Source organism: Rhinopithecus roxellana, chromosome 1, assembly GCF_007565055.1.
Source record: "Rhinopithecus roxellana isolate Shanxi Qingling chromosome 1, ASM756505v1, whole genome shotgun sequence".
NCBI classification, from domain to species: Eukaryota; Metazoa; Chordata; class Mammalia; order Primates; family Cercopithecidae; genus Rhinopithecus; species Rhinopithecus roxellana.
This window is the reverse complement of record NC_044549.1, coordinates 192,379,692-192,406,257: the sequence shown is the minus strand read 5'-3', so window position 1 is coordinate 192,406,257 and position 26,566 is coordinate 192,379,692. Positions and strand designations below refer to the sequence as shown.

Here is a 26,566-nt window from a genome sequence, read left to right as displayed (position 1 = left end):
GACAGATCAGGAGAGTGCATTGTTTCCACAGCAGCAGTTTGCCCTGCCTAGCCTTTGTGGTGAGATGCAAGGAGTCTTCTTTCTCTGTTGGGGAAGGTAATTTGCTCTGAGGCCATTTTCACTATTAAAATACCCATAAGGCAGGGAGGAAAACCCCTTTTTAGGCCATAGGGAAGCAGAGAGGAAGGAAGCAAGGGTGGGGAAAGCTGCTGCTCTCCTCTGGCAGTTCTGAATAGTAGATACATGAATGTGGGGTGGAAGGAGGCTGTTAAAAATGTCTTCATACAAGGAGGCATGTAATTTCCTCCTGATGGGCATGGCTTTATTCCATATCAGATGTCATTTTGATCTGCCTGTCCCATCATTGGTCAGGCTTCAACTGGAAAAGAGAGAATGGTGGAAGTAAGAGGTGGGAGGCTAGAATGTCAGGCCGAAATAGCAGCGATGGTCTGCTGTCTCATTTGCTTGAGATCTATATGAAGACTTGAAAAATCCCACAAATATGCAATTACAGATTTTTATAAAAGCACCTATAACTTTATAATTTAAAATTGATATTAAAAGATAATGCCTTTTTAAACTCTTTTAATGCCTGTTTACATGAGGACATTTTTAACAGCCTCCTGCAACCCTACATTCACACACACATAGTTTAGGACAGACATTATTTAATCTGATATGCCCATTTGTCACACAAAAGGTGAGCAGCTCAGAAAAAACCTGAAGCAAGGAGGAGCTCTTGCCTGTAGCAGCCTCATGACCATTTCTGCTCTTGGACTTGGCTACTTTGAGGTTTTTCAAGTCCTCAAGGCCTTTGTTCTTTAGTTTTCAGGGCTACTATGGCTGGATAGTTTACCAGAAAAGGTCCACTTCTTCTACTCCTAACTGACAAGTTGTTTAACTGAATTGCTTGTTTCTGTCCCAAGTGAGCATGTCTATGTGTTTGCACTTGCAGACCCAGTGTTTTTGCAGCTTGGGATTATAACAAAAGATACAAGATTTTTTTTTTTTTGAGGCAGAAGAGAAAAAGGTAAATAAATTAGAGAATTGTCTTAGACAATTTTATGTTGTGATAACAGAATACCACAGACTGGATAATTTGTAAAGAATACAGATATATTTCTTACAGTTCTGGAGGCTGGGAAGTCCAAGATCAAAGAGTCTGTATCTGGTGAGGGTCTTCTTTCTGCATTATCCCATGGCAGAAGGCAGAAGGGCAAAAATGTGCACATGAGAGAGCAAGGGCAAAGAGGCCTGAACTCACCTTTTATCAGGAACCCACTCCTGAGATATTGGCAATAATACCTCACAAAGGCAGTATCTTCATGGCTTAATTACCTCCTAAGGGTCTCACCTCTTAATACCATGATAATGCCAATTAAATTTCAACATGACTTTTGGAGGGAACATTCAAACCATAGCAAGGATAGCATATGATGGAAGATTCAGGGAAGAAAAAGGAAGGGCCAGTTTTTATTAAAATTGTGATAAAGTACATATCACATAAAAGATACCATCTTAACTATTTTAAGTTCAGTGGAATTAAGTACATTCACAGTGTTACACAACATTATCATTATTCATCTCCAGAACTCTTTTCATCTTGCAAAACCGAAACTCTATATCCGTGAAATACTAACTCCCCATTTCAGTCTTCCCCTCAGCCCCTGCCTCATATAAGTGGATCACACAGTATTTGTCTTTTTGTGACTGAATTGTTTCACCTTGCATAATGACTTCAAGGTTTATACATGTTGTAGAATGTGACAAAATTTTCTTCCTTTTTAAGGCTGATTAATATTCCATCACATGTAAATACCACATTTTACTCTGAACTGACAGGTTGTTTGACTGAATTACTTGTTTCAGTCCCAAACGTGTGTGTGTGTGTGTGTGTGTGTGTGTGTGTGTGTACAGACCCAGTATTTTTGACAGCGTGGGAATATAAAAAAAGATATAAACTATTTTTTTTTTTAGAAGATTGTCTACTTATCTGGCAAAGGGCATTTGGGTTGCTTCCACCTCTTGGCTATCGTGAACAGTGCTGCTATGAACATGGGTAGGCAAATATGTCCTTGAGAACCTGCTTTCAATTCTTTTATGCATATACCTAGAAGTGGCTTTGCTGGATCATATGGCAGTTCTATTGTTAATTTTTGAGGAGTCTTCATACTGTTTTCCATAGGGATTGCACCATTTTACAATCACATCAACAGTGCACAAGTGTTCCAATTTCTCCACATCTTCATCAACACTTGTTATTTTAGGTTTGTTTTAAAAATAGTAGCCGTCCTAATGGGTGTGAGGTCATCTCTTTGTGGTTTTGATTTGCATTTTTCTAATGATTAGTGATGTTGAGCATCTTTTCATATGCTCATTGCCCATTTATATTTCATCTTTGGAGAAATATCTATTCAAATCTTTTGGTCATTTTTTAATTAGGTCATTTAATTTTTTATTGTTGAGTTGTAAGAATTCTATTTTATTTTATTTTATTTTACTGTAAGTTCTGGGATACATGCGCAGAACATGCAGGTTTGTTACATAGCTGTATGTGTGCCATGGTGGTTTGCTGCTCCATCAACCCGTTATCTAGGTTTTAAGCCCCACATGCATTAGGCGTTTGTCCTAATCCTCCTCCTCCCCTTGCCTCCCACCCCACAACAGGCCCCAGTGTGTGTTTTTCCCCTCCCTGTGTCCATGTGTTCTTATTGTTCAACTCGCACTTATGAGTGAGTGAGAACATGCAGTGTTTGCTTTTCTGTTGTAGGAGTTACTTACATATTCTGGATGTTAACCCCTTGTTAGATATATGACTTCCAAATTTTTCTTCTATGAGTTGTATGTTTTTCACATTTAGGACTTTAATCCATATTGAGTTAATTTTTTATATGGTGTAAGTAAAGATTCTAACTTCATTTTTCGCAAGTGGAGATTCAGTTTTCCCATTACCATTTGTTAAAAAGACTATCCTTTTTCCAAGGACATTGCCAAGACTATTCCATAGTCTTGTCACCCTTGTGGAAAATAATTTGGCCATATATGCAAAAGTTTACTTCTGGGCTCTCTATTCTATTCCATTGGCCTATATGTGTCTTTATGCTGGTACCACCTTGATATGCTTTGTCTGTGTCCCACCCAAATCTCATCTTGAATTGTAGTTCCCATAATTCCAACATGTGGTGGGAGGGCCCTGGTGGGAGATAATTGAGTCGTGGAGATGGCTTCCCCCATGCTGTTCTGGTAATAGTAAGTTCTCATGAGATCTGGTGGTTTCATTAGGGGCTTTCCCCTTCGCTTCACTCTTGTTCTTCTCCTTCCTGCTGCCATATGAAGAAGGACATGTTTGCTTCCCTTTCTACCATAATGGTAATTTTTCTGAGGCCTTCTCCAACCATGCTGAACTGAACTGTGAGTCAACTAAATCTATTTCCATGATAAATTACCAGTCTCAGGTATGTCTTTGTTAGCAGTGTGAGAATGGACTGATACACACCTATGTTGATTACTGTAGCTTTGTAATAAATTTCAGTATCAGGAAGTGTGAGACCTCATAATTTGTTTTTTTTTTTTTTTTTTTTTTTTGAGATTGTTTTGGCTATTTGGGGTCACTTGAAATTCCATATGAATTTTAGAATGGATTTATATATTTTTGTAAAAAATGTCATTGGGAGTGTGATAAGGATTGCACTGAATCTGTAGATCACCCTGGCTAGTACAACATCTTAATAATATTAAAGCTTTCAATCCCTGAACACAGGTATGAAAAATTTCAGCTATTTGCTTATCATTTACTCTCTGCATTGTCCTGTCACCATTGTCTCCTTCTGTACATCAGAGTGACAGCTCTAGAATGGTGGTGACAAACTACAACCTCTAGTACTTGGGCCTCATGTTACCTGAAACTATTCTCAAGAATATGGACATAAAGCTAGGTCTTGAAATGCAGTTTCACAATTTATCTCTAGGCCTGTTTCTCTGAAACTCTAAATACCAGAACTTGCTTAAAAAGCTTGCGTTTTTGAACTCTGGTTTGCTGAAGACCAGAATGTTAAATGTCACATTGAAATGGAAAAAAAAATCAAGGCCAGTAAGATAGAAGGGCTCTTTACTTTTCATATTGTTTATCATGCTTCTTCCTGTTGTAAATGGTTTGCTTTTAGGTGTGTCTTCACTGGGATTTATATTTTTGAAGCTTTGATTAAAATACTGGCAAGAGGTTTCATTCTGGATGAGTTTTCTTTCCTTCGAGATCCATGGAACTGGCTGGACTCCATTGTCATCGGAATAGCGTAAGAATATTAAAGATGTTTTTGAAGAGACTTGGGTGGGAAAGAAGCCCCTTTGCTTCCATCAGAGCTCTGTGTGGATTCATTTGAGTGGCTGAGTATGCCCTAGTAATGCCTAGAGCTCTGACTGCTTTGTTGGTTGGCCCTGAACAGCACATGCAGCCAATTGACCAGATGCCTCCACACACAAACCCATTTCTAGGTCAACACTCAAGTTCTTGTTCCTTCAGCCATTTACTCACCAAAACTGGCCTGTTATGGGCCAGGCTTTATGCAAGATACAGAGTGTGCCAATGAAATACAAAAAAAAAAAAAAAAAAAAAAAAAAAAAAAGACATGTTTTTCTATCTTATGAAAGCTCACAGTCCAGAGGGGAAGAGTGACAATTAATGACCCTTAAAATATAGTATGATGAGTACCAGGATAGGGGCTATACATGTATTAAGCTGTCAGAGGATATAGGAAGATCAAAGCAGTCTAAAAAATCTTTGACTACTACAAGGTTACAAAGAGCTTTACTCCTGTTTACTTCTAGAAGTTCTGTAGTTTGAGTTAATTATTACATATGGTGTAAGGTGTAAGGTGTAAGGTGATGGCTGAGGCTCTTCCTGCAGGAAAGACGCTGATTTGGAATCTGAATGATGAAATGCAGTAAGCAAAAGAAAAAACGAGAAATGCAGTGACACATTGCCAGCACAACAATAGTAAACCTAGCATCATTTAATCTGTACCAGGCATTATGTTAAGCACTTTGCATATTTTTTCCTATTTAATATTCACAAAAGCACTTGGAGGTAGGTGCTAGTAATTTCAGAGTTTGATATTTGAAGTTCAAAGGTTGTGTGCTCTTAGTTATTGAAAGGCGGTGAAGCACAGTGGTTTAGAGTGTGACTCTGGAGCTACACTGCCTGGCTGCACATTCAGGCTTGACCATGTAGTGGCTGGAGACTTTAGTGAAGTGCCTTGGGGCATGGAACTTGTCAGCCACTCAGTAAATATTTGAGAGGACTTCTATTATTCATTAGCCACAACTACATGGACTATTTCAAGGAGTCTTCATCTGTGGCCACATATGAAGGTGAACTGAGAACAGCCTCCTCTGCAGTTCATATCAAGAACAGTGGTATGCCAGATCCTAAGATAAAGGTGAGGCTGGAAAGGTGAGGCTGTCGATTTCACCTTGGAGGTCACAAGCCCCAGGCTGAGCTTACTTGTGGCTTTTGTGGAGATGTGCAGTGCAGCTGTAGGACTGAGCAAGCCCATGCTTTCCCTGTGCTTTGTCTTGTAGGATTGTGTCATATATTCCAGGAATCAACATCAAAGTGTTGTCCCTGCGTACCTTCCGTGTGTTCAGAGCTTTAAAAGCAATTTCAGTAGTTTCACGTAAGTCACTCTCACTTCCCACACTGGCTCCTATCTAGAAAGAATGTTAATTTATATTTAAATTTTTTCAAAATGTCATCATGTAAACCAAAAACAAACAAACCCTGCTTTACAAATGTATATGATGGCCCAACTGATAATTATTGAGCACCTAATATGTCCAGGCACTGTGCTAACTGCTTGAGATCTAATAGTAAGCAAATGGATACAGACTCATGGAGTTTTACCTTCCAAGGTAGGGGGTGGGGAGACAGACACGAAACAACAACTATAATAAATAAGTACATTATGTAGCATGTGAGCAAGTGCTATGTGCCAGGGAAAACATAAAGAAAAAGTAGACACCATAGAGGCTATGGGAAGTCACAGGGTATAGGGGAAGCAGGTTGCAGTTTTAAACAGAGTGATCAGGATAGTTGTCATTGAAGTGAGAGGTGGCAGAGATTTGAAGATGGCAATGGAGTGACACAAGCAGATATATGGGAAAGAGTATTCTGAGCATGGGAAACAGCCAGCACAGAGATTGAGTAGGAAGGATGAGGATGGGACTGGAGGGGAGAGAGTGAGGGGCCAGGTAGAGGTGAGATCATAGAAGTGAAGGGGGGCCAGATGCAGTCACTCACGCCAGTAATCCTAGCACTTTGGGAGGACCAAGGTGGGGAGATAACTTGAGGCCAGGAGTTTGAGACCAGTCTGGCCACTATGGTAAACCCTTCTCTCTACAAAAACACAAAAGTTAAGGCCAGGCGCAGTGGCTCACGCCTGTAATCCCAACACTTTGGAAGGCTGAGGCAGGTGGATCATCTGAGGTTGGGAGTTTGGTACCAGCCTGATCAATATGGATAAACCCTATCTCTACTAAAAATGCAAAAGTAACCAGGTGTGGTGGTGCATGCCTGTAATCCCAGCTACTCAGGAGGTTGAGGCAAGAGAATCACTTGAACCCTGGAGAGGGAGGTTGCGGTAAGCCTAGATTGCCCCATTGCACTCTGGCCTGGGGAACAAGAGCAAGACTCCATCTCAAAAAAAAAAAAAAAAAAATTAGTCAGGTGTGGTGGTGGGTACATTTAATCCCGTTACTCGAGAGGCTGAAGCAGGAGAATTGCTTGAACCTGGGAGGGAGAGGCTGCAGGCTGCAGGCCGCAGTGAGCTGAGATTGTGCCATTGCACTGCAGCCTAAGGTAAAAAAAAAACAGAAAGAAGAAGAAGAAGAAGAAGAAGAACTGAAGGGGAGTTTTGTAGGCACAGGGAGGATCTAGGCTTCACTCTGAAGAAATGGGAGCTATTGTGTGGAGAATGGAATGTAGGGGAGAAGATGGGAGAAGCAGGAAGACCTCCTATTACAGGGAGCATGGTGGACTAAAGATCCCGGCTTCCACCTCTCTGGATTCCCCACTGCATTCATCCACATGTCAAGATCATGCCTGCCCTGCACAGTGTGTGTGGGTTCTAGTGCTGGCCTATTCCTGAAGTATATGGGATTCTTCTAATAGGAAACTTTGGCTCAGGGACTCTCCAGTGACCTGGCTGAGACTCCGACAGCTGAACTGCAGTCTGAGGTTCTTCCTATCCAGTCCTCCTCCCTTGTCTCTCTCTCAGATGTCAAACCTGAGCTGCAGTCTGAAGTTTCTCCCTGCCCACTCCTGCTCCCTGCACTCATCTTTCACAGGCATCCTCCCAACCCCCACAAATCTCTTGCACATCTGATCTCAGAATGTCTGCTCCTCAAAACCCAAACTGACACAAGAGACCGTAATCCAAGCAAGGGATGACGGTGCTCTCTGATCAGGTAGTGGTAGTGGAGTTGGTAGACACTGATCTGATTCTGTGTCAATCTGAAGGTAGAAACAATAGCATTTCCTGACTGAACAATTGTATACATGGTGTGAGCAAACGAGAGGAGTCAAAAATGACTTTTATGTCTGATGTCACTGATTGAGACAGAGAAGGCTGTGAGAGGAGCAGGCCTTGGGGTCAGATTACAAGCTAGCTTTGAACATGTTGTGTTTGAGATGGCTGTGAGACCACCAAGGGAAAGGATTCAGTAGCCAATTAGGTGTACATGAGTCCGGGATTCCAGGGATAAGTCAGAGCTGGAGATACCATTTCAGGAATCAAGGGTCTATAGATGATATTTAAAGCCATAAGATCTGAAGAGATCACCAAGGGAATGAGCATTGATGGAGAATAGAAGAGGACCAAGGCCTGAGCCCCAGGGCATTGAAACATGAAAGGGAGAAGAGGAGAACACAGGGAATGAGATGAGCAGCAGGCACCTGTGAAGGAGGAGGGAAACCAAAGGTGGTCTCCTGGAAGCCAGGTGATGAAGCCAAGGTTGGGTATGAATATGAATTTCAGTTTATTAAAAGTAAGGTTATTATATACACCTTTTTTCTCTCCTCCCCCTTTCCTCCCTTTTCTTTACTAAAACAAACAAACAAAACTGTTTGTTATCCTCCCTCTCTGGACTCCTTTCCCCCCACCTTCTCCCCTTCCCTTCTTTTCTCTTCTATCAGTGGCTTTGGCAAACTATAAAAAGACATGGGAACTATTTAGTTGTGTTGATGATATAGACATAATCTCTACCATATGGCCCCAATACCTAAACTCCAGGCAATTAAAGTCCTTTCAAACAGAAGCAGTAGGTTATTTTTTGAAACTTCATGAAAGCAACTGAATAGTGATAAAGAAACTGGTAGTCAGAGGACACTTTATATATAATTTATGTCTTTTCCTTCTCCTCCTCCTCCTCCTCCTTCTCCTTCTCCTCCTCCTCCTTCTCCTTCTCCTTCTCCTCCTTCTCCTTCTCCTTCTCCTTCTCCTTCATTTCAAGTAGGACTTTGTTTTCCCAGGTAGATTTAGGAGTTTTCTGCATGAGCTGAGCCCCTTTTATTTTCATGTAAGTAAATACACATTCAGGCAGTCATTTAGCAGCTTTCATGTCCCCTTCATCATCTCTACACAGGTGAATATGGTCTCTATTTTGGCCAATGAAATGCACTGAGATGCCTGGATGCTTTTTGGAAGTAAGGGTGCAAGGTACAATCTTTTATGAGACTATGAAAAAATGATCCAGGAATCACAATCATCACTCATCCACATTTCTTGCTTTGGAGAAGCCTCTTGTTATAGATTAAAATCTGCCTTGGGTGATGCTGTAGTAACCTCTAGTTTACCTTCAACTGGTGATATAGTAAGTGTCCCAGCTTAGCCTCCAGGTTCCTGCTATCTGGTGTCATACTTTGTGGGAAGCTCATCTACTGAGGGCTTGGCCTCCCACTGTACGCTGCCATGGGCTCTCACCTCTACACTGATGAAATGAAATTTTGTCACTTAGTGTCATTCCATGCATTGCAATCACATCTGGGAGTTTATCTCTCCAGATATCTTGAGAGCAAAGCCCATGACTCAGTGGATTGCTGAAGATGACTTCTTTTTCCAGCTCTGTTCAGTGACATCATGTTGGTAGCTTGAAATCTAGCATGGTGGTGAGTGGGGATCAGGATCTAGACCACAGAATTCAGAAAACAAGGAAACCTATGCACGCCATAGATCAGGGCTCTCCTGCCTCCCATTTGAAGAGCCAGTTTTAAACATCTACCAGCCTGCCACAAGATTATTTATTTTGTAACTTTGGCAGCTTAACAGTGTGCCATGGACGTAGTAGGTGTTTAATAAATACTTCTTGAATGAATGAATCAATGAAAAGAAAACACCCTATTCTAACTGGTAATCTGAGTTTTCCCTCCCAGGATATCCTTATAATTTGGGTCTAGACAAAATTCCTTCTTCATCCCCTATACCCCACAATTTAGCTGTGTTTCATGGTACTCATGTACTTTGACAGTAGACAGTATCTACTAAATGTTAAATACAGGTCTTTCTCATTCTCTAGTGTGGGCCCAGCTTAGGTGGTGCCTTTGCAACTGTCCTCAACCTATGCCTTCTTGAGTCCGTGTGGCATGTTTCTACTCAAAGCCTCCTTGCTTGCTCCTCATAGCAGCACTGAGGCAGGCATAAGGCAGGAATAGAGAGATTGAGTCTCAAACTTGTTGACTGCTTTGATGACACTCAGCTTCCAAGGCACAGAGTTGGAGCACCACTAAAGGTATCAGAATCATAGGCTAGGCTGGAGTCCAGTTCCAGCCTGCAATTTGACAGTTTCTGAGACCTCAGTTGCTCCTTCCTTGGCCTTTGTGAGTGTCTGGCTGAGGGGGATGGGCTTCTCCCCATGCTTGTCCTCTTTCTCAGGTCTGAAGGTCATCGTGGGGGCCTTGCTGCGCTCTGTGAAGAAGCTGGTCAATGTGATTATCCTCACCTTCTTTTGCCTCAGCATCTTTGCCCTGGTAGGTCAGCAGCTCTTCATGGGAAGCCTGAACCTGAAATGCATCTCGAGGCACTGTAAAAATATCAGTAACCTGGAAGCTCATGGTAAATACCCAACCTTTCACTCCTTAGTTTTTGCATGGTTAACTTTTCCTTATCCTCACTTGTCCTGCCTTCACACCTCCCTTACAGAGTCTCTTAGGAACAAGGGAGGACTTCATCCATCCAGGGTGTTCCTGTGGGCAGATGTATTTCCTAGAGAATTGCCTCATTCTTTGGGTTGCCATGGAGAAGGAAAGTCTTGAAACTACATCCACAAGAGCAATTCTACGCTGTCCCATCCCTTTGCCATTTAGATCTCTGCCCACTTCTTTGTAATGATTTGCGGAGGTTTTCAGAATGCTTGGATTTGGCCAACGATAATCAGCAGCTTCCCAGCCCCACTCCTCAAGTATTTCTTCAATGACACATTTTTTTTTTTTTTTTTTTTTTTAGATGGAGTCTACCTCTGTCACCAGGCTGGAGTGCAGTGGCACAATCTCACCTCACTGCAATCTCTGCCTCCCAGGTTCAAGTGATTCTCCTGCCTCAGCCTCTCGAGTAGCTGGGATTACAGGCCTGTGCTTCCACACCCAGCTAATTTTTGTATTTTTAGTAGAGATGGGGCTTCACTATCTTGGCCAGGATGATCTCTATCTCCTGACCTCGTGATCTGCCCATCTCAGCCTCCCAAAGTTCTGGGATTACAGGTGTGAGTCACCATGCCCAGCTAACAACACTTCTTTCAATGCCCACCCTCTCTATGCTGAGGTTGACCCTACACCTACTCCATCTACACTCTCTTGAGGTCTGTCACGGGATGGGTCTCTGTCCAGCTTCCCCCAGGGAGGATTTTTGGTTCAGTATTGTTTACTGAGAGGCAAAGTGGTGGTGGTGATGTCACTGCTTCCTTCTCCAACTTCTCCTTCCTTCTTCTTTTCCCTCCCTTTTTATTGCTCCTTCTAGAGGTCTTGGGCCCCAGTTTCTCTCTGGACACATCTCCTTTAATCATTTTAGAAGATGTAGAAACATCCATTTTCAAGCATAATCTGCATACTTACTATTCTCTTTCCTTTCGATTGTTTTTTTTTCAAATCTGAATTTATGACTTTTTCCTCTCTCAGACCATTGCTTTGAAAAGAAAGAAAATTCGACTGAATTCAAAATGTGTGGCATCTGGATGAGTAACAGGTAAGAGGTTTATAATCTTCATTTTCCTCCCAAGAAGAGTACCTCTAGACCTTTTAGAATGGTGTGGCAAATAGTCTTTATCTAATGACTGGTGGACTCAGTGATGATAGTTCTCATATAATTATTTCATGTGTCTAAACAGGTTTAGACTTGTGTTATTAAATTAAAAAAACATTTCCTGGTGTTTAAGGCAGCTTTCCTCCCTAGTTATGTTAAATTGGAAGCTTGTAAGAAACCTACTGAAACAGTGATATTTCAACTTTATGGAGTAGGTATTCAAGACTTTCAAAGCTGAGAAGGGATGTTATGACTGAGAGCCCTGTGAGGCCCTTGTTTCCTGTTCAGTGGCATTCTCCTGCTGCAAGAGTATCTGAACATGCTTCTTCTCTTTGTTGACCTATTGACAGCTATTGCCTCTAATTACAAACACAGTTGAACATACATCCATGCACACTTGCCCCAACAGCTGCTGGCCCTCTGGTCCTATGGGGAAACTCTTTTTCCTTTCAGGATAGCAGTGCTTTCTGTGGTGAAAGATTCAATTCAGTGAAGATTTATTAAGTGTATTTCAAATTAAGATAATATACAAGGTACTCTGATGAAACAGATGATGTTCATTCCTAAATTACAAATAGATAACAAGAATCTACAGAGTGTCAAGCCCTGAGTTAGCCTCAAAGAATGCAATTATGAATAAGGCAGCTCCACGCTTTCGGAATTGATGTCTTCTAGGGAAGACAGATGCATAGAAAATGCAGTTATATGTTGCATAATGACATTTAGGTTGATAATGGATGACACATATGATACTGTCCCCATAGAATTATAATACTGTATTTTTACGGTGCCTTTTCTGTGTTTAGATACACAAATTCCTACCATTGTGTTACAGTTGCCTACAGTATTCAGTCCAGTAATACACTGTATAGGTTTGTAGCCTAGGAACAATAGGCTATGCCACATAGTTTAGGTGTATAGTAGGCTATACCATCTAGGCTTGTGTGTACACTCTATGGTGTTTACACAACAAAATTGCCTAACTACACATTTCTCAGAATGTGTTCCTGCTGTTAAGCAATGCATGACTACTAGAAAGTGTGATGAGTGTTATAAGGGTGATGTGCAGGTACTGAGAGGTATGATGGGGGTGTGACCTTGTCTGGAGAATTAGGGAAGGCTTCTCTCCATTTGCAAGACACAATAGGCTTTAACCTAATAGGAGACTTACTGAGTTTTCTAGAATGATTCTCAACAGAACACACTGCATTGAACTTGCTGAGGATCATTCTAGAAAGAAAAACTGTCTTCCATGAAATCGGTCCCTGGTGCCAAAATGTTGGAAACATTTCTGGCAACAGGGACCGATTTCATGGAAGATAATTTTTTCATAGGCAGGAAGTGGTGGTGGTTTTGGGATGAAACTGTTCTACCTCAGATCATCAGGCATTAGTTAGATTCTCATAAGGAGCATGCAACCTAGATCCCTCACATGCACAGTTCACAACAGGGTTCACACTCTTATGAAAATCTAATGCTCACCACTGATGTGACAGGAGGTGGAGCTCAGGCAGTAATGCTCACTCGCCCGCTGCTCACTTGCTGTAAAGCCCAGTTCCTAACAGGCCATGAACCAGTACTGGTCTGGGGCCTGGGGTTGGGGACCCCTGTCTTAAAGGGAGCCCAACAGCTGCTGCGTATAGCACTTCTTTTACCCCTCACACAGGCAGATAGGTGTGGTTACCACAGGCAAAATCCAAGGTGGGGTGTATAACCTAGACATGCAGAAGCAGCAGCCTTGTTTCCAACTAGTCCTTTTTTTTCCCCAAGTCTTTTGCCTCCAAAGTCTCTTCTTACAATACTATACTGCTATAAAAAGTCTAAAAAACTGTTTTAGCTGTTGAAAACTCAAATAATATCATGCACAAAATGAATCAAGTGTGATATGTATGTGACAATAGAGAGTGGTGGGGAAAGTAGAGAGGCAGAGGACACATGCCATGCTTAACAGCAGTCAAACTTGAGGTTTTTTTATTTCAATAGGTTTTGGGGGAACAGGTGGTACTTGGTTACATGAATAAGTTCTTTAGTGGTGATTTCTGAGATTTTGGTGCATGAACTGGTCTTCTTTTTAGCTTTTATTTTAAGTTCAGGGCTACATGTGCAGGTTTGTTATATAGGTAAATTTGTGTACAGATTATTTCATCACTCAGGTATTAAATCTAGTACCCATTAGTTATTTTTCCTGATTCTCTTCCTTCTTTCAACCTCCACCATCCAATAGGTCCCAGTATCTATCGTTCCCCACTGTGTGTCCATGTGTTCTCACCATTTGTCTCCCATTTACAAGTAAGAACATGTAGTATTGGGTTTTTCTGTTCCTGCATTAGTTTGTTAAGGTTAATGGCCTCTAGCTACATCCATGTTCTCGCAAAGTAATAGAACTCATTCTTTTTATGGCTGCATAGTATTACACGGCATACATGCACCACATTATCTTTATCCAGTCTGTCACTGATGAGCATTCAGGTTGCCTCCATGTCTTTGCTATTGTGAATAGTGCGGCAATGAACACTCACGTGCATGTGTCTTTACAATATAATGATTTATATTCCTTTGGGTATATACCCAGTAATGGGCCTTGCCGGGTCAAATGGCAGTTCTGTTTTTAGGTCTTTGAGGAATTGCCACAGTTTTCCACAATGGTTGAGCTAATTTGCACTCCCAACAACAGTGGATAAATGTTCCTTTTTCTCCACATCCATGCCAGCATCTGTTATTTTTTGACTTTTTAATGTAGACATTCTGACTGGTGTGAGATGGTATCTCATTGTGGTTTTGATTTGTATTTCTCTAATGATCAACGATGTACAACTGGTCTTTATAGGGCTCTTGTCTCTAAGTTTATGTGCCAGGCACATCTCTCTCAGTCTAGGTACAATATAAATGCTCCAGAGTTTTATGGTAAACCAACTCCTAGTACACAGCATTCCACACTGATCACAACATGCTCACTTCTGAGGAGATGGCACTCTGAGAAGGCAGGTCTGTGATTATCTTCCCAGGCAGGCTTTGGTCTGTTCAGGGCCCAGACTAGTCTTCACCCTCCGGTCACCACTTCCTCCCCTGCTGACTAATTCATAGTGACTACAACTCAGATCTGAAGTCTAAGTAGGAGGTTCCAGCAGATAAAGAGAAAGAGTGAACAATTCCAGACAGTAGGCACAGCAAAGGTGAACATAAGGTCTTGGAGCACAAGAGCATGTAGGGAATGATAAGAAGCCCAGCAGCTTTTTGGGCAGACAGGCAAGAGAGCAGGCAGGAACAGAGACAAGAGCCAACCATGAAGGACCTGATAGCTCATCAGTGCCAACGATTTTGGTCTTGATCACAAAGGAAGCAGGAGACATGGAAAGGTTTTAGGGCAGGCAGATGACCTGGGCAGATTAGACGTATTTTAAATGCCACCATGGCTTCTGTGTAGAGAATGGATGCATAGAATAGATGAGGAAGCCAATTACAAGACTGTGGTAGAAAGAATAAGGAAATGGGCTAAATGCCCCACTTGAAATGCACACAGTGGAAAGCTGGATAAAAAAGCAAGACCCAATGGTATGCTGTCTTCAAAAGACTCATCTTACATGTAATGATACCCATGGGCTCAAAATAAAAGAAACAGAGGAAAATGTACCAAGCAAATGGAAATCAGATAAAAAGCAGGAGTTGCAATCTTAATTTCAGACAAAACAGACTTTAAACCAACAAAGATAAAAAAATAGATAAAGAAGGGCATTACAAAATGGTAAAAGGTTCAATTCAACAAGAAGACCTAACTAATCAAAAGGTATATGCACCCAAGACAGGAGCACCTAGATTCATAAGGCAAGTTATTAGAGACCTACAAAGAGACTTAGACTCCCACACAAGAATAGTGGGAGACTTCAACACAGCACTGACAGTATTAGACAGATCATTGGGGCAGAAAATTAACAAAGATATTCAGGACCTGAATTCGACATTGGACCAAATGAACCTGTTGGACCTCTACAGAACTCTCCACCCCAAAACAACAGAATATACATTCTTCTCATCACCACATGGCACATACTCTAAAATTGACCACATAATGGAACATAGAACAAGCCTCAGCAAATGCAAAAGAACCAAAATCATACCAAACACACTTTCAGACCACAGCACAATAAAAATAGAAGAAAAGACTAAAAAAAACACTCAAAACCATGCAATGACATGAAAATTAAACAACATGCCTCTGAATGACTTTTGAGTAAATAATGAAATTAAAGCAGAAATCAAGAAGTTTTTTGGAACTAATGAGAACAAAGATACAACATGCCAGAATCTCTGGGACACAGCTGAGGCAGTGTTAAGAGAAAATTCATAGCACTAAATGCCCACATCAAAAACTTAAAAATAACTTAACAATGTCACGTCACAATGGAAAGAGTTATAAGCAAGAGCAAAGCTAGCAGAAGACAAAAAATAAGGAAATCCAAATAAACACAATTAGAAATGACAAAGGGGATGTTACCACTGACCCCACATAAATAAAAATAACCATCAAAAACTACTACAAACACCTCTAAGCACACAAACTAAGAATACCTGGACACAAACACCCTGCCAAGAATGAACCGGAAAAAACTATTTTTCCTGTTCCCTGAATAGACCAATAACAAGCTCCAAAATTGAATCTATAGTAAATAGCCTACCAACCAAAAAACTCCCAAGACCAGATGGATCCATAGCTGAATTCTACTAGATGTAGAAAGAAGAGCAGGTACCATTCCTACAGAAACTATTCCAAAAATTGAGGAGCAGGGACTCCTCCCCAAATGATTCAATGAGACCAGCATCGTCCTGATACCAAAACTTGGCAGAGGCACAACAAAAAAAGAAAACTTTAGGTCAATATCCTTGATGAACATTGATGCAAAAATCCTCGACAAAATACTTGCAAACCTAATCCAGCAGCACATTAAAAAGCTAATCCACCACAATCAAGTAGGCTTCATCCTTGGGATGCATGGTTATTTCAACATACGCAAATCAATAAATGTGATTCATCAGAACTAAAGTCAAAAAACACATGATTATTTCAATAGTTGCAGAAAAGGCTTTTGATAAATTCAACATCCCTTCATGTTCAAAACTCTCAAAACACTAGATATTGAAGGAACGTACCTCAAAATAATAAGAGCCATCTATGACAAACCCACAACCAACATCATACTGAATGGGGAAAAGCTGGAAGCATTCTCCTTGAAAAGTAGTATAAGACAGGATACCCTCTCTCACCACTCCTACTCAACATAGTATTGGAAGTCCTGGACAGAGCAATCAGGAAGAAAAGGAAAATAAAGGACCTCCAAATAGGAAAAGAAGAAGTCAAACTATCCCTATTTGCAGGTAACATGACTCTATATCCAGAAAACCCCATAGTCTCAGCTCAAAAGCTCCTTTAGCTGATAAACAACTCCAGCAAAGTTTCAATATACAAAATCAATGTACAAAAACCACTAACATTCCTGTATACCAACAGCCAAGCCCAGAGCCAAATCAGGAATGCAATCCTATTCATGATTGTGACAAAAGAATAAAATACATAGGAATACAGCCAACAGGGAGGTGAAAGATCTCTACAATGAGAATTGCTAAACGCTGCTCAAAGAAATTAAAAATGACACAAATGGAAAAACATCTCATGCTCATGGATAGGAAGAATCAATATCATTAAAATGGGCATACTGCCTAAAGCAATTTATAGATTCAATGCTATTCCTATCAAATTACCAATGACATTCTTGACAGAATTTTAAAAATGCTATTTTAAAATTCATATGGAATCAAGAAAGAGCCCAAATACCCAAGGCAATCCTACGTAAAAAGTACAAAGCTGGAGGCATCACATTTCCCAATTTCAAAATATACAACAGGGCTACAGTAACCAAAACAGCATGGCACTGATACAAAAACAATCATATACATCAATGTACAGAATAGAGAGCCCAGAAATAAGGCTGCACACCTACAACCACCTGATCTTGAACAAAGCTGACAAAACTAGCAATGGGGAAAACACCCTATTCAATAAATGGTGCTGGAATAACTGGCTACCTATATGCAGAAGATTGAAACCAACTCCTTTCTTACACCATATACAAAAATCAACTCAAGATGGATTAAAGACATAAATGTAAATCCCCAAACTGTAAAAACTCTGGAAGACAACCTAGGCAATACCATTCTGGATATAGAAATGGGCAAAGATTTCATGATGAAGATGCCAAAAGCAATCAGAATGAAACCAAAATTTGACAAATGGGATCTAACTAAACTTAAGAGCTTCTGCACAGAAAAACAAAAACAAAGAACTATTAACAGAGTAAACAGACAACCTACAGAATGGGAGAAAGTATTTACAAACTATCCATCTGTTAAAGGTCTGATATTCAGCATCTATAAGGAACTTAAACAAATTTACAATAAGAAAACAACTCTGCTGAAAAGTGGGCAAAGGACATGAATAGACCTTTTTTTTTTTTTTAAGAAGACTTACATGCAGCCAATAAGCATATGAAAAAAAGCTCAACATCACTCACCATTAGACAAATGCAAATCAAAACCACAATAAGATACTATTTCACACCAGTCAGAATGGCTATCATTAGAAAGTCAAAAAATAGCAGATGCTGGCAATGTTGTGGAGAAAAGGTAACACATACACTGTTAGTAGAAGTATAAATTAGTTCAAACATTGTGGAAAGCAGTGTGGCAATTCCTCAAAGATCTAAAACAGAACTACTGTTGCTGGATTCATCCCAGCAATCGCATTACTGGGTAAGTACCCAGAGGAATATAAATCATTCTACTGTAAAGACACACACACGTGCATGTTCATTGCAGCACTATTCACAATAGCAAAGACATGGAAGCAATCTGAATGCCCATCAGTGACAAACTGGATAAAGAAAATGTGGTACACATACACTATGGAATACTATGCAGCCATAAAAAAGTGTGAGATTATGTCTTTTGCTGGAACATGGATGGAGTTAGAGGCCACTAGCCTTAGCAAACTAAAGCAGGAAACAGAAAACCAAATACTGCATGTTCTCACTTGTAAGTGGGAGTTAAATGATGAGAACTCATGGACATAGAGAAGAACAACAGCTACTGCAGCCTACTTGAGGATGAAGGGTAGGAGCAGCAAGAAGAGCGGAAAAAATAACTATTGGATATTAGGCTTAGTACCCGGGTGATGAAATAATCTGTACAACAAACCCCTGTGACATGAGTTTACCTATATAACCAACCTGCACATGTACCCCAGAACCTAAAATAGTAGGTAAAAATAAATAAATAGAAAAAATTGTGGAGATTGAAGAGGGGGTGTTGGTGTGTATTTGTGTGTACAAAGCCATGTGTAAGAGAGTGGCGGGAAGCACAAAGGAGAGAAAACTGTTACAAATGTTTCTCATATCGGTGTGAGTGAGTGATAATGTCATTAGCTGAGATAGGGATGCTGGCAGAGAGGCTGAATCACCTGTATAAGTTGATGAGAAGGTTCCCCCAGAGAGGAGGAGATTGAACAAAATAGGCTTATATTTTGAATGGTGGCCAAGAAATGAGGGAGATTAAATATGGTAGGTCCATCCTCAACAGACTCCTAGAAGTTAGAGGGCACTGGGACTTCACAGAATTTCCTCCAGATCTGGTGAGAAAGAGGGCACAATGGATGCCCTCCTCCTCAGTCACCCTAAAGCAAAACTTACCACTCACAAAGTCCCACTCTGCCCACCAGGCAAATTCCAATCAGCTTGTCAGGTCCTCTGATTAAAACACATGAACAGCTCAGGCTCACCAGGCATCTGAAGAAAATCTTGGGTAAAAAGGAGGCCAAGATAAAGCCATAGAAAATGTGGCCATGAACAAAACAAGGGAACCAGAAAGGGCTCCGAAAACTTTGAATAGTGTCCTTGGTGAAATTAAAAGAGATAATACTTACATAAAGCAAAAAGCAGCTTGTTGTGAAAAAACAAAAACAAAAACAAAAAAACAAGAAACTTATTAGAAATTAAACATTATTACACAAAAATCAACATTAGAACTAAAAGATGAAGTTGACAAAATAGCCTCCAAAGTAGGAAAAAGACAGAGAACAGAAAATCATGAGAGTAAATGTCAATCCAAAAGTTCCAATTTTTGACTAAGTACGAATTCTAGAACTAGAGCACTGACTAAACGAAAGGGAGGAAATTAGTGAAGAAATGATGCAGAGAATTTACCTGGGACTAAAGATGCAAGTCCCTCAGTGCTCCAGAAAGTACCCAACACAGTGAATGAGAAAGAATCATGCCGAGGACATTATCATGGCATTTCAGAACTTTCTGGAAAAAGATTTTAAAACTAAAGGGCAAAAGAAGGTCACCCACAATGGAACAAAAATCAAACTGGTGTAAGAATTCTTAATAGCAACACAGGATAATAGCTGAGCAGTGCTTTCATATTGCTAAGGAAAAATTTGCAACTCAGAATTCTATTTCTGGCCAAACTACCAATTGATTATGAAAATGGAATAAATATATATTCATATATGCAAAGATCACACAATCGTCTTAAGAAGCTAATTGAGAGGTGCTCCAGAAGAATGAGGGAGTAAAACATGGAAAAGCAACATGAAAAAGCCAAGAAAAAATGTCTACCATAGCAAGAAGTTAATCAACACGAACTACAATTGATAAATCAAATATCAGTGTAAGCACTATTTAGACATACAGAGGTAGAAGAGTTAACAGTGGTTGAATTTGGGGTATATAAATGACAGTTAGAGAATGATACAATTGATTTCATTATAAGCTTTTTGGTGCATGTAATTTTTAAGCCATGTGCATGTATTACTTTGATTAAAATACTATTTATAAAAAAACTAAGAAATACATACCCTTAGTACATCTTTTGGATACACTCAATAATGTGTGTTTTGGTAATATGGGAAAAGACCTATGTTCAAAGATATTCATTGCCCAAATGTTTGTAAGAGTGAAGGACTGTCAATTACTGAAACCTAAATATTCATCATTAGCAGAGCAGTTAAATCATAGAACTATAGACATGAAAAGAAATAATATATCTCCCTGTATAGTGATATGAAAACAGCTGTAAACTATATTGTTCCACTAAAAAAAGCAAGGTGCAGGAGAGTGTGCAAAGCATGTTTCCATTTTTGTGTATTATAAAAGTTGTGTATAGATATAGATGTGCTGTACAGTCATAGCAAACTTCCGGAAATTTACAAAAGTACCTGTTAACTATTGCCTCTAGGAAGTGGGATCAGGAGACAGGGAAGAGAGGAAGACTTAATATTCACTGTATGTGCTTTTTTACTGTTCATTGTTCACATGTCACTGTATTCAATTTTTCAGTGAAAAACTATCTTATATGAATTTATTAATCAGTTCATTAGCAAAAGAGTCTTGTCAGACAGGGCAATGGCCACTTTACAAATACTCCCTCTAGGGCTCCTGGTGTGAGCCCATCAGAAAAACCAGTGTTGTTGGAAGGAAAGGGAAGCTTGGCTGTGGCATATATAATTATTTCTCTGTTTCTTTCCAATATCTAGTACCTGTTCCACACAATATGAATGTAACCACACCAAAATTAATCCTGACTATAATTATACGAATTTTGACAACTTTGGCTGGTCTTTTCTTGCCATGTTCCGGCTTATGACCCAAGATTCCTGGGAGAAGCTTTATCAACAGGTTATCTATTTATAGTCTCTCTTTTTCCTCTCTCCCTCCATCCTTTTCCTTCCCCCTCTATCACTTATCTATTTATCTACCATTTATTTATAACTACCATTCATCCCCCACTTTTATCATCTGTCTCATATTTAACAGTCGTACTGTTAAATTCTGCCTTACTAATTCTGTTAGAAACTTCAAGAAAATTGGCCAGGCACGCTGACTCAACGCCTGTACTCCCAGCACTTTGGGAAGTTGAGGCTTGAGGTCAGGAGTTCAAGACCAGCCTGGCCAATATGGTGAAAACCCATCTCTACTAAAAATGCAAAAATTAGCATGGCGTGGTGGCAAGTGCCTGTAATCCCCACTATTCAGAAAGCTGAGGCAGGAGAATCACTCGAATCTAGGAGGTGGAGGTTGCAGTGAGCTGAGATCATACTACTGTACTCCAGCCTGGGTGATAGAGTGAAATTCCGTCTCAAAAAAAAAAAAAAAAAAAAAAAAAGAAAAGAAACTTCAAGAAAAATTTAAATGCAATATTTGGAAGAAGACTCCAAAAAAACCCTCCTCTTCCTAGAAATATTAGCCCCCTCCAGATTCCCTACTGCCTGAAGTTTTGCCACTAGCACTCTCTCTCTTGCCACTTTTATTTTAAAAATGCAGATACTCTTGAGAGAGTTATAGATAGTAAAGTCACTGAAACTTCCATGTGAAGGTGTGGATAGTATCTCCCCACTGAGAGAGAGGGCATCAGGAATCCCTGGGATATTAGGGAAGCTATGGATGAATCTGTGGTCAACTGAGCCCACCAGTGTTGGGGAAGACCAATTGTCTGCTACTGTGTGGTCCTTGCTTGAGGTGATGGTCACCCTCCTGTGGAAGAAGGTTTGAGATGCAAGAACATGCTCTGTCCTTTGCAGACCCTGCGTACTGCTGGACTCTACTCAGTCTTCTTCTTCATTGTGGTCATTTTCCTGGGCTCCTTCTACCTGATTAACTTAACCCTGGCTGTTGTTACCATGGCGTATGAGGAGCAGAACAAGAATGTAGCTGCGGAGATAGAGGCCAAGGAAAAGATGTTTCAGGAAGCCCAGCAGCTGTTAAAGGAGGAAAAGGAGGTAGGGACATGGGGTCAGACAGTGGGATCTGGTTTGGGGAGGGGAAGGGGTCCCCAGAGGCAATGTGACCTGAGACTCAAGGCTGCCACCCTTGGCCTGGTCTCAGCGCTTTCTCTCCTGGTGCTTTTCTGAGAATATAAGTCCCTTGCAGAATGACTGTACAGCTATCTTTCACAAAATTGTCCAGGCACCAGGCCCTTGAAAACGGTGAACTCTTGGCCTTGATGCTTTTTGACCTTCTGAAGCCTAAGCCTTCTAAGACATGCCCCAAATTACTGACTAGATGATACAACATAAGTTTATGTAAATCTAGGCTCTGTGCTCCAGGCTTTCTTGTGGAAATCTGGAGATGTTTGTGTTCGGGGTCTTTGCTTGAAGTGGATTCTAGAACAATGATCACCTCTCCCTGTTTGAAATCCTTGTCATATTTATAGGCCATTCTAATAGTTTCCGTGGAATCTTTAGATTCTTCCAGCTCAAGTCTAGAATTTTCAGGACAGGGACCATGTTTTATACTTGCACCGATCCTCTCTAAGATTTGTCAGAAGGATGCCCATCATAAGTGCTTAACGTCTGCATTATCAGGCATAAGTATTTATTGAGTGCCTAGCACATACTGGACACTGTGGTAAGGGGCAGTGACACAGAGATATGAAAGAGTCAGTGCTGCTTTTGGTGGCTGCAATTTCTGTGCAAAAACAGGACATGTTTCCCCAGATAAATAATAACAGAGCTAGCATAGTCCAGATAGATGATGATCAATTTAAATGATACAGAGCTACCAGAAGAGAGATTTTCACCACTCTAAGGTTGGGGTCATTTGCAATGTTTCATGAGGAGGTGTAATCTATTCTTTAATTGCTTTTGTTCAATTTGAAGGCTCTGGTTGCCATGGGAATTGACAGAAGTTCACTTACTTCCCTCGAAACATCAAATTTTACCCCCCAAAAGAGAAAGCTCTTTGGTATTAAGAAAAGGAAGTCCTTCTTTTTGAGAGAGTCTGGGAAAGGCCAGCCTCCAGGGTCAGATTCTGATGAAGATTCCCAAAAAAAGGTAAGTCTTATCCAGGGCATTAGTGATACCATAGTGCCGTCCCGGGGACAGGGCCAATTGCCAATCACATTGAAAGAATTCATGTATTCATTTACTCATTTATTCATTCATCCATTTGCACATACTTTCATGCATCCATGTGTCTTTTCAATTATCCATTTATTTTTAAACATCAGTTTAGAGTGTTTACAGTGTTTACTATCTTCTTGGCACTGGGATAGCTACTAGGGATACATGATTTATACTCCACAGAGTGTACAGCTAATGATGAAGACATACTGATAAGAAGGCAGTTACGAGTCAATGTGATGACTGATGTGCTGATCACTGTGGGAGAACAGAGGAGGAACTATGTGTTAGTGTAGGCTCCCTCGGAAGCAAACCCAAAGACATTACAGTGCAAGTAGATTATTTGGGAAGTGATCCTAGGAAGCACTGGGAAAGGAGGGAAGAAACGCTATATGGAATGGAAGGTAACCAGTGAAGATGCATTATCAAGCCAGTTACCACTGAAGCCAGGTAGTTGGAGTTTAATCCTTTTGAAGTAAGGGCATCAGAGTGTGTATATATATGTGTGTGTGTGTGTGTATATATATATATATATATATATATATATATATATATGTTGGTATATATACCAACTTTTGTCCATCATAGATTAAAGATTGCTGAAGACTGAAGACAATAATTTCCCTCTAATTTCCTACTTGCTGTGCACTAAAGAAGAGGGGATTTGAGTCATCAGAGAAAGTCCTCAAGTAAGGACATATGGGTGGGAAAACCAAGAGCATCCAGAATTCATGGGGCCTGGGGGAAAAGCAGTAGATAAGAAAAGGATCCCCAGAAGATGCAGGGATGTTGATTGGATGTGTCAGTTGAAAGGATGAATTCACCAGCAAAAGGAAAAAGAGAGCATTACCTGCAGAGAGAACAGAATGTGCAAAAGCCTAGAAGCGAAGGCAAGCAGGAGAACATGACCCATTAGAAAATTTGCAAGTGCGTGTGTGTGTGCATGCGTGCTCATGTGTGCACATGTGTGATGAGGCTGGGGGAGGGTGGGTGGCACGAGGCTATAGTGATCAGTTGGGGGATCACAAAAGAGTTTACCCTTTGCAAAGAGGGCAAGGGGTAAAGAGCATTGAAAGGTTTATATAAGAGAGAGATATGACTGAATTTGTGAAATCCTGGATGCATTGAAGACAGGGGATTGGAGGAGGGCAAGACTGGAGGCAACCAGTTAACAGGTTGTTGCGGTAACCAAATAAGAGGTACCTGTGGCTTAAACCAAGGTTAGGGAAGTGAGGATGAAGAGCAATTAACAGATGACCGTGATCTGCAGAAGATGAAATTTAACAGTTGAGTTGATGGACAGCGTGGGGTTAAGTCCTGGTTTCCGACATGATTAGCTAACTTGATGAAGGGTAATTTATGGAGACAGGAAAGGTACACATTTTGGGAGTGGAAAGATGGCTCGTTCAGTTTTGAATGTGCCAATTTCGAGATGCTTATGGGACCTCCAAGCAGGGATGTTGATTAGGCAGCATAATGTGCAGAAATGAAGCTGGCGGGGGTGGTTGGGGGCGGCGGGGAGGGATGGGCCGCAGAAAAAGTTATTCTTATTAAGGTAGGGGATGTTCAGACATATTTTAATTGTCCAGAGAAAAGTCAGAAGAGAGGAAGATGCTAAAGATATAGGTAAAGATGGCAAGAGCCACTTTCCTGAGATAGAGGGAGATGCAGTAGGTAGAAGGTGGATATGTATGCCTGATAATGCGGTGGGGAAAAGGAATTGAGGGGCCTTTGCAGAAGTAGGTAGAAGGATCCCATCTGCTGCTATGATCAGTTCTCTGCTGTAGTAATAGGGAGAGAGCTCATAGAAAGACTATCTAGATTGACTTATCACAAAAGGATAGTTCCCTCTGGGGCCCTGGTCAGTCAGAACCCTTGGAAAATAAGCCATTAGGAAAACCCAAGTTTTCTGGATAACTGGAGGTTTGCATTCTTTAATTCCAGTAACTTTAGAATGGAGGTGGATGTGAGACAGTCAGCCAGCCCTTGGGCACAGCTTGAGAGTGTGCTTGAGGTTTGGGGTATAGATTTTGTGATATTTAGTGGGATTGTTCTTTTTAGTTACTGACCTTTTTAAAAATCAGTGTAGGCAGTTGTTCACTTCACAACTGGAGCCAGCACTTCACAATCTGGCTCCAGTACACCTTTCTAAATTTATACTCCACTTCTGCCGCTTTAAACATTGTTTTCAAATTGGGTTCTATATTGCTTTCATACCCTGAACCATTGCTTACTAGTTTTTGTAAAATTTTGTTTGCTCTTTGTTGGAAGTGAATAAAACACAGAGAAAGTAAAATCTCTGTAGACAGCACCCTAGAAATGTGCATGCATAGGAAATATGAATGATCAAACCAGATTTCTCTTATCTGTTAAAAATGAAATAAGAAAACTGAATATTTGGCATGCTGTAAAACGAGGTGAGTAGACCTATAGAAAATGTTGAGCACTTTTGTTACACGTAGCATTGGAACAAAGTAGTTAAGTTTTGAGGAGAGGCAACCCTTGTCTTTAGAAGGTGTGCCATGCCTTCTCTTACAGCCACAGCTCCTAGAGCAAACCAAACGACTGTCCCAGAATCTATCACTGGACCACTTTGATGAGCATAGAGATCCTCTCCAAAGGCAGAGAGCACTGAGTGCTGTCAGCATCCTCACCATCACCATGAAGGGTAAGTTCCACTTTCTAATCCAAGGGAAAACCTACTTCAATGAAGTCCTTCCATTCTTCTTCTTCCCAATCCCCTAGAAGCCCTCTGCAAAGGAGGCTGTTTTGGAACCAACCCACTCTACCGTCCTGCAAAGAGTGACTTTCTTTGCTTCTTTGGAGCAAGTAAACAAAGTGACTCACAAGAAACAGACCTTTCTTGTGGGCCCACTCTAAACTGGCACTTGGATAGTGGTAGAAGCTGGCTAGACTTGGGATGGGACTTCAGACCAAATGCGTAAACAGGGCCTCACAACCAGGCCAGGGAGTCACAAGAGATCCAAGTGACAACAATAGTCAGTCAAAGAACAGAAGACCTTGGAGTCTCCAGGAGGTGGCCGTTGTTATTGAAGTTAGAGTCAGAAACCCCACATGGGCAATAGAAGACCTGTGTAGATAGGCTGGAACCATCTGATGGACCAGATTAACAGCAGGTAACAGGACCCCACCCCAGAGGTTGGTGTTCAGGAGCAGAATCAAGTCCCTGCAAGGGGAGGGGGTATCAAATAGGTCCTCTAGCACTTTTAAGCCTACTGCATCATCTCCTTTGCCCTGCATGTGTCCCTGCAGTGGTGCCAGGGAAATCAGTGGTGTCAGGGAATTCAGGGGTGGTCTAAACTCAACTATTGGA

The 26,566-nt window shown here is 40.9% G+C and overlaps 1 protein-coding gene across 2 annotated transcripts in view; it reads left to right on the top strand.

The window, feature by feature from the left end:
- SCN11A (sodium voltage-gated channel alpha subunit 11) overlaps window positions 1-26,566 on the top strand; it is a 122,249-nt gene that overhangs the window by 13,000 nt on the left and 82,683 nt on the right. For both annotated transcript variants that reach the window (XM_010371500.2, XM_030938952.1), the window contains exons 4-11: window positions 4,164-4,292; window positions 5,578-5,672; window positions 9,924-10,103; window positions 11,162-11,228; window positions 20,869-21,010; window positions 21,913-22,110; window positions 22,990-23,163; window positions 25,771-25,900. In XM_010371500.2, the coding sequence (XP_010369802.2) occupies window positions 4,164-4,292; window positions 5,578-5,672; window positions 9,924-10,103; window positions 11,162-11,228; window positions 20,869-21,010; window positions 21,913-22,110; window positions 22,990-23,163; window positions 25,771-25,900 (1,115 nt within the window). The remainder of the gene's footprint in view (window positions 1-4,163; window positions 4,293-5,577; window positions 5,673-9,923; window positions 10,104-11,161; window positions 11,229-20,868; window positions 21,011-21,912; window positions 22,111-22,989; window positions 23,164-25,770; window positions 25,901-26,566) is intronic.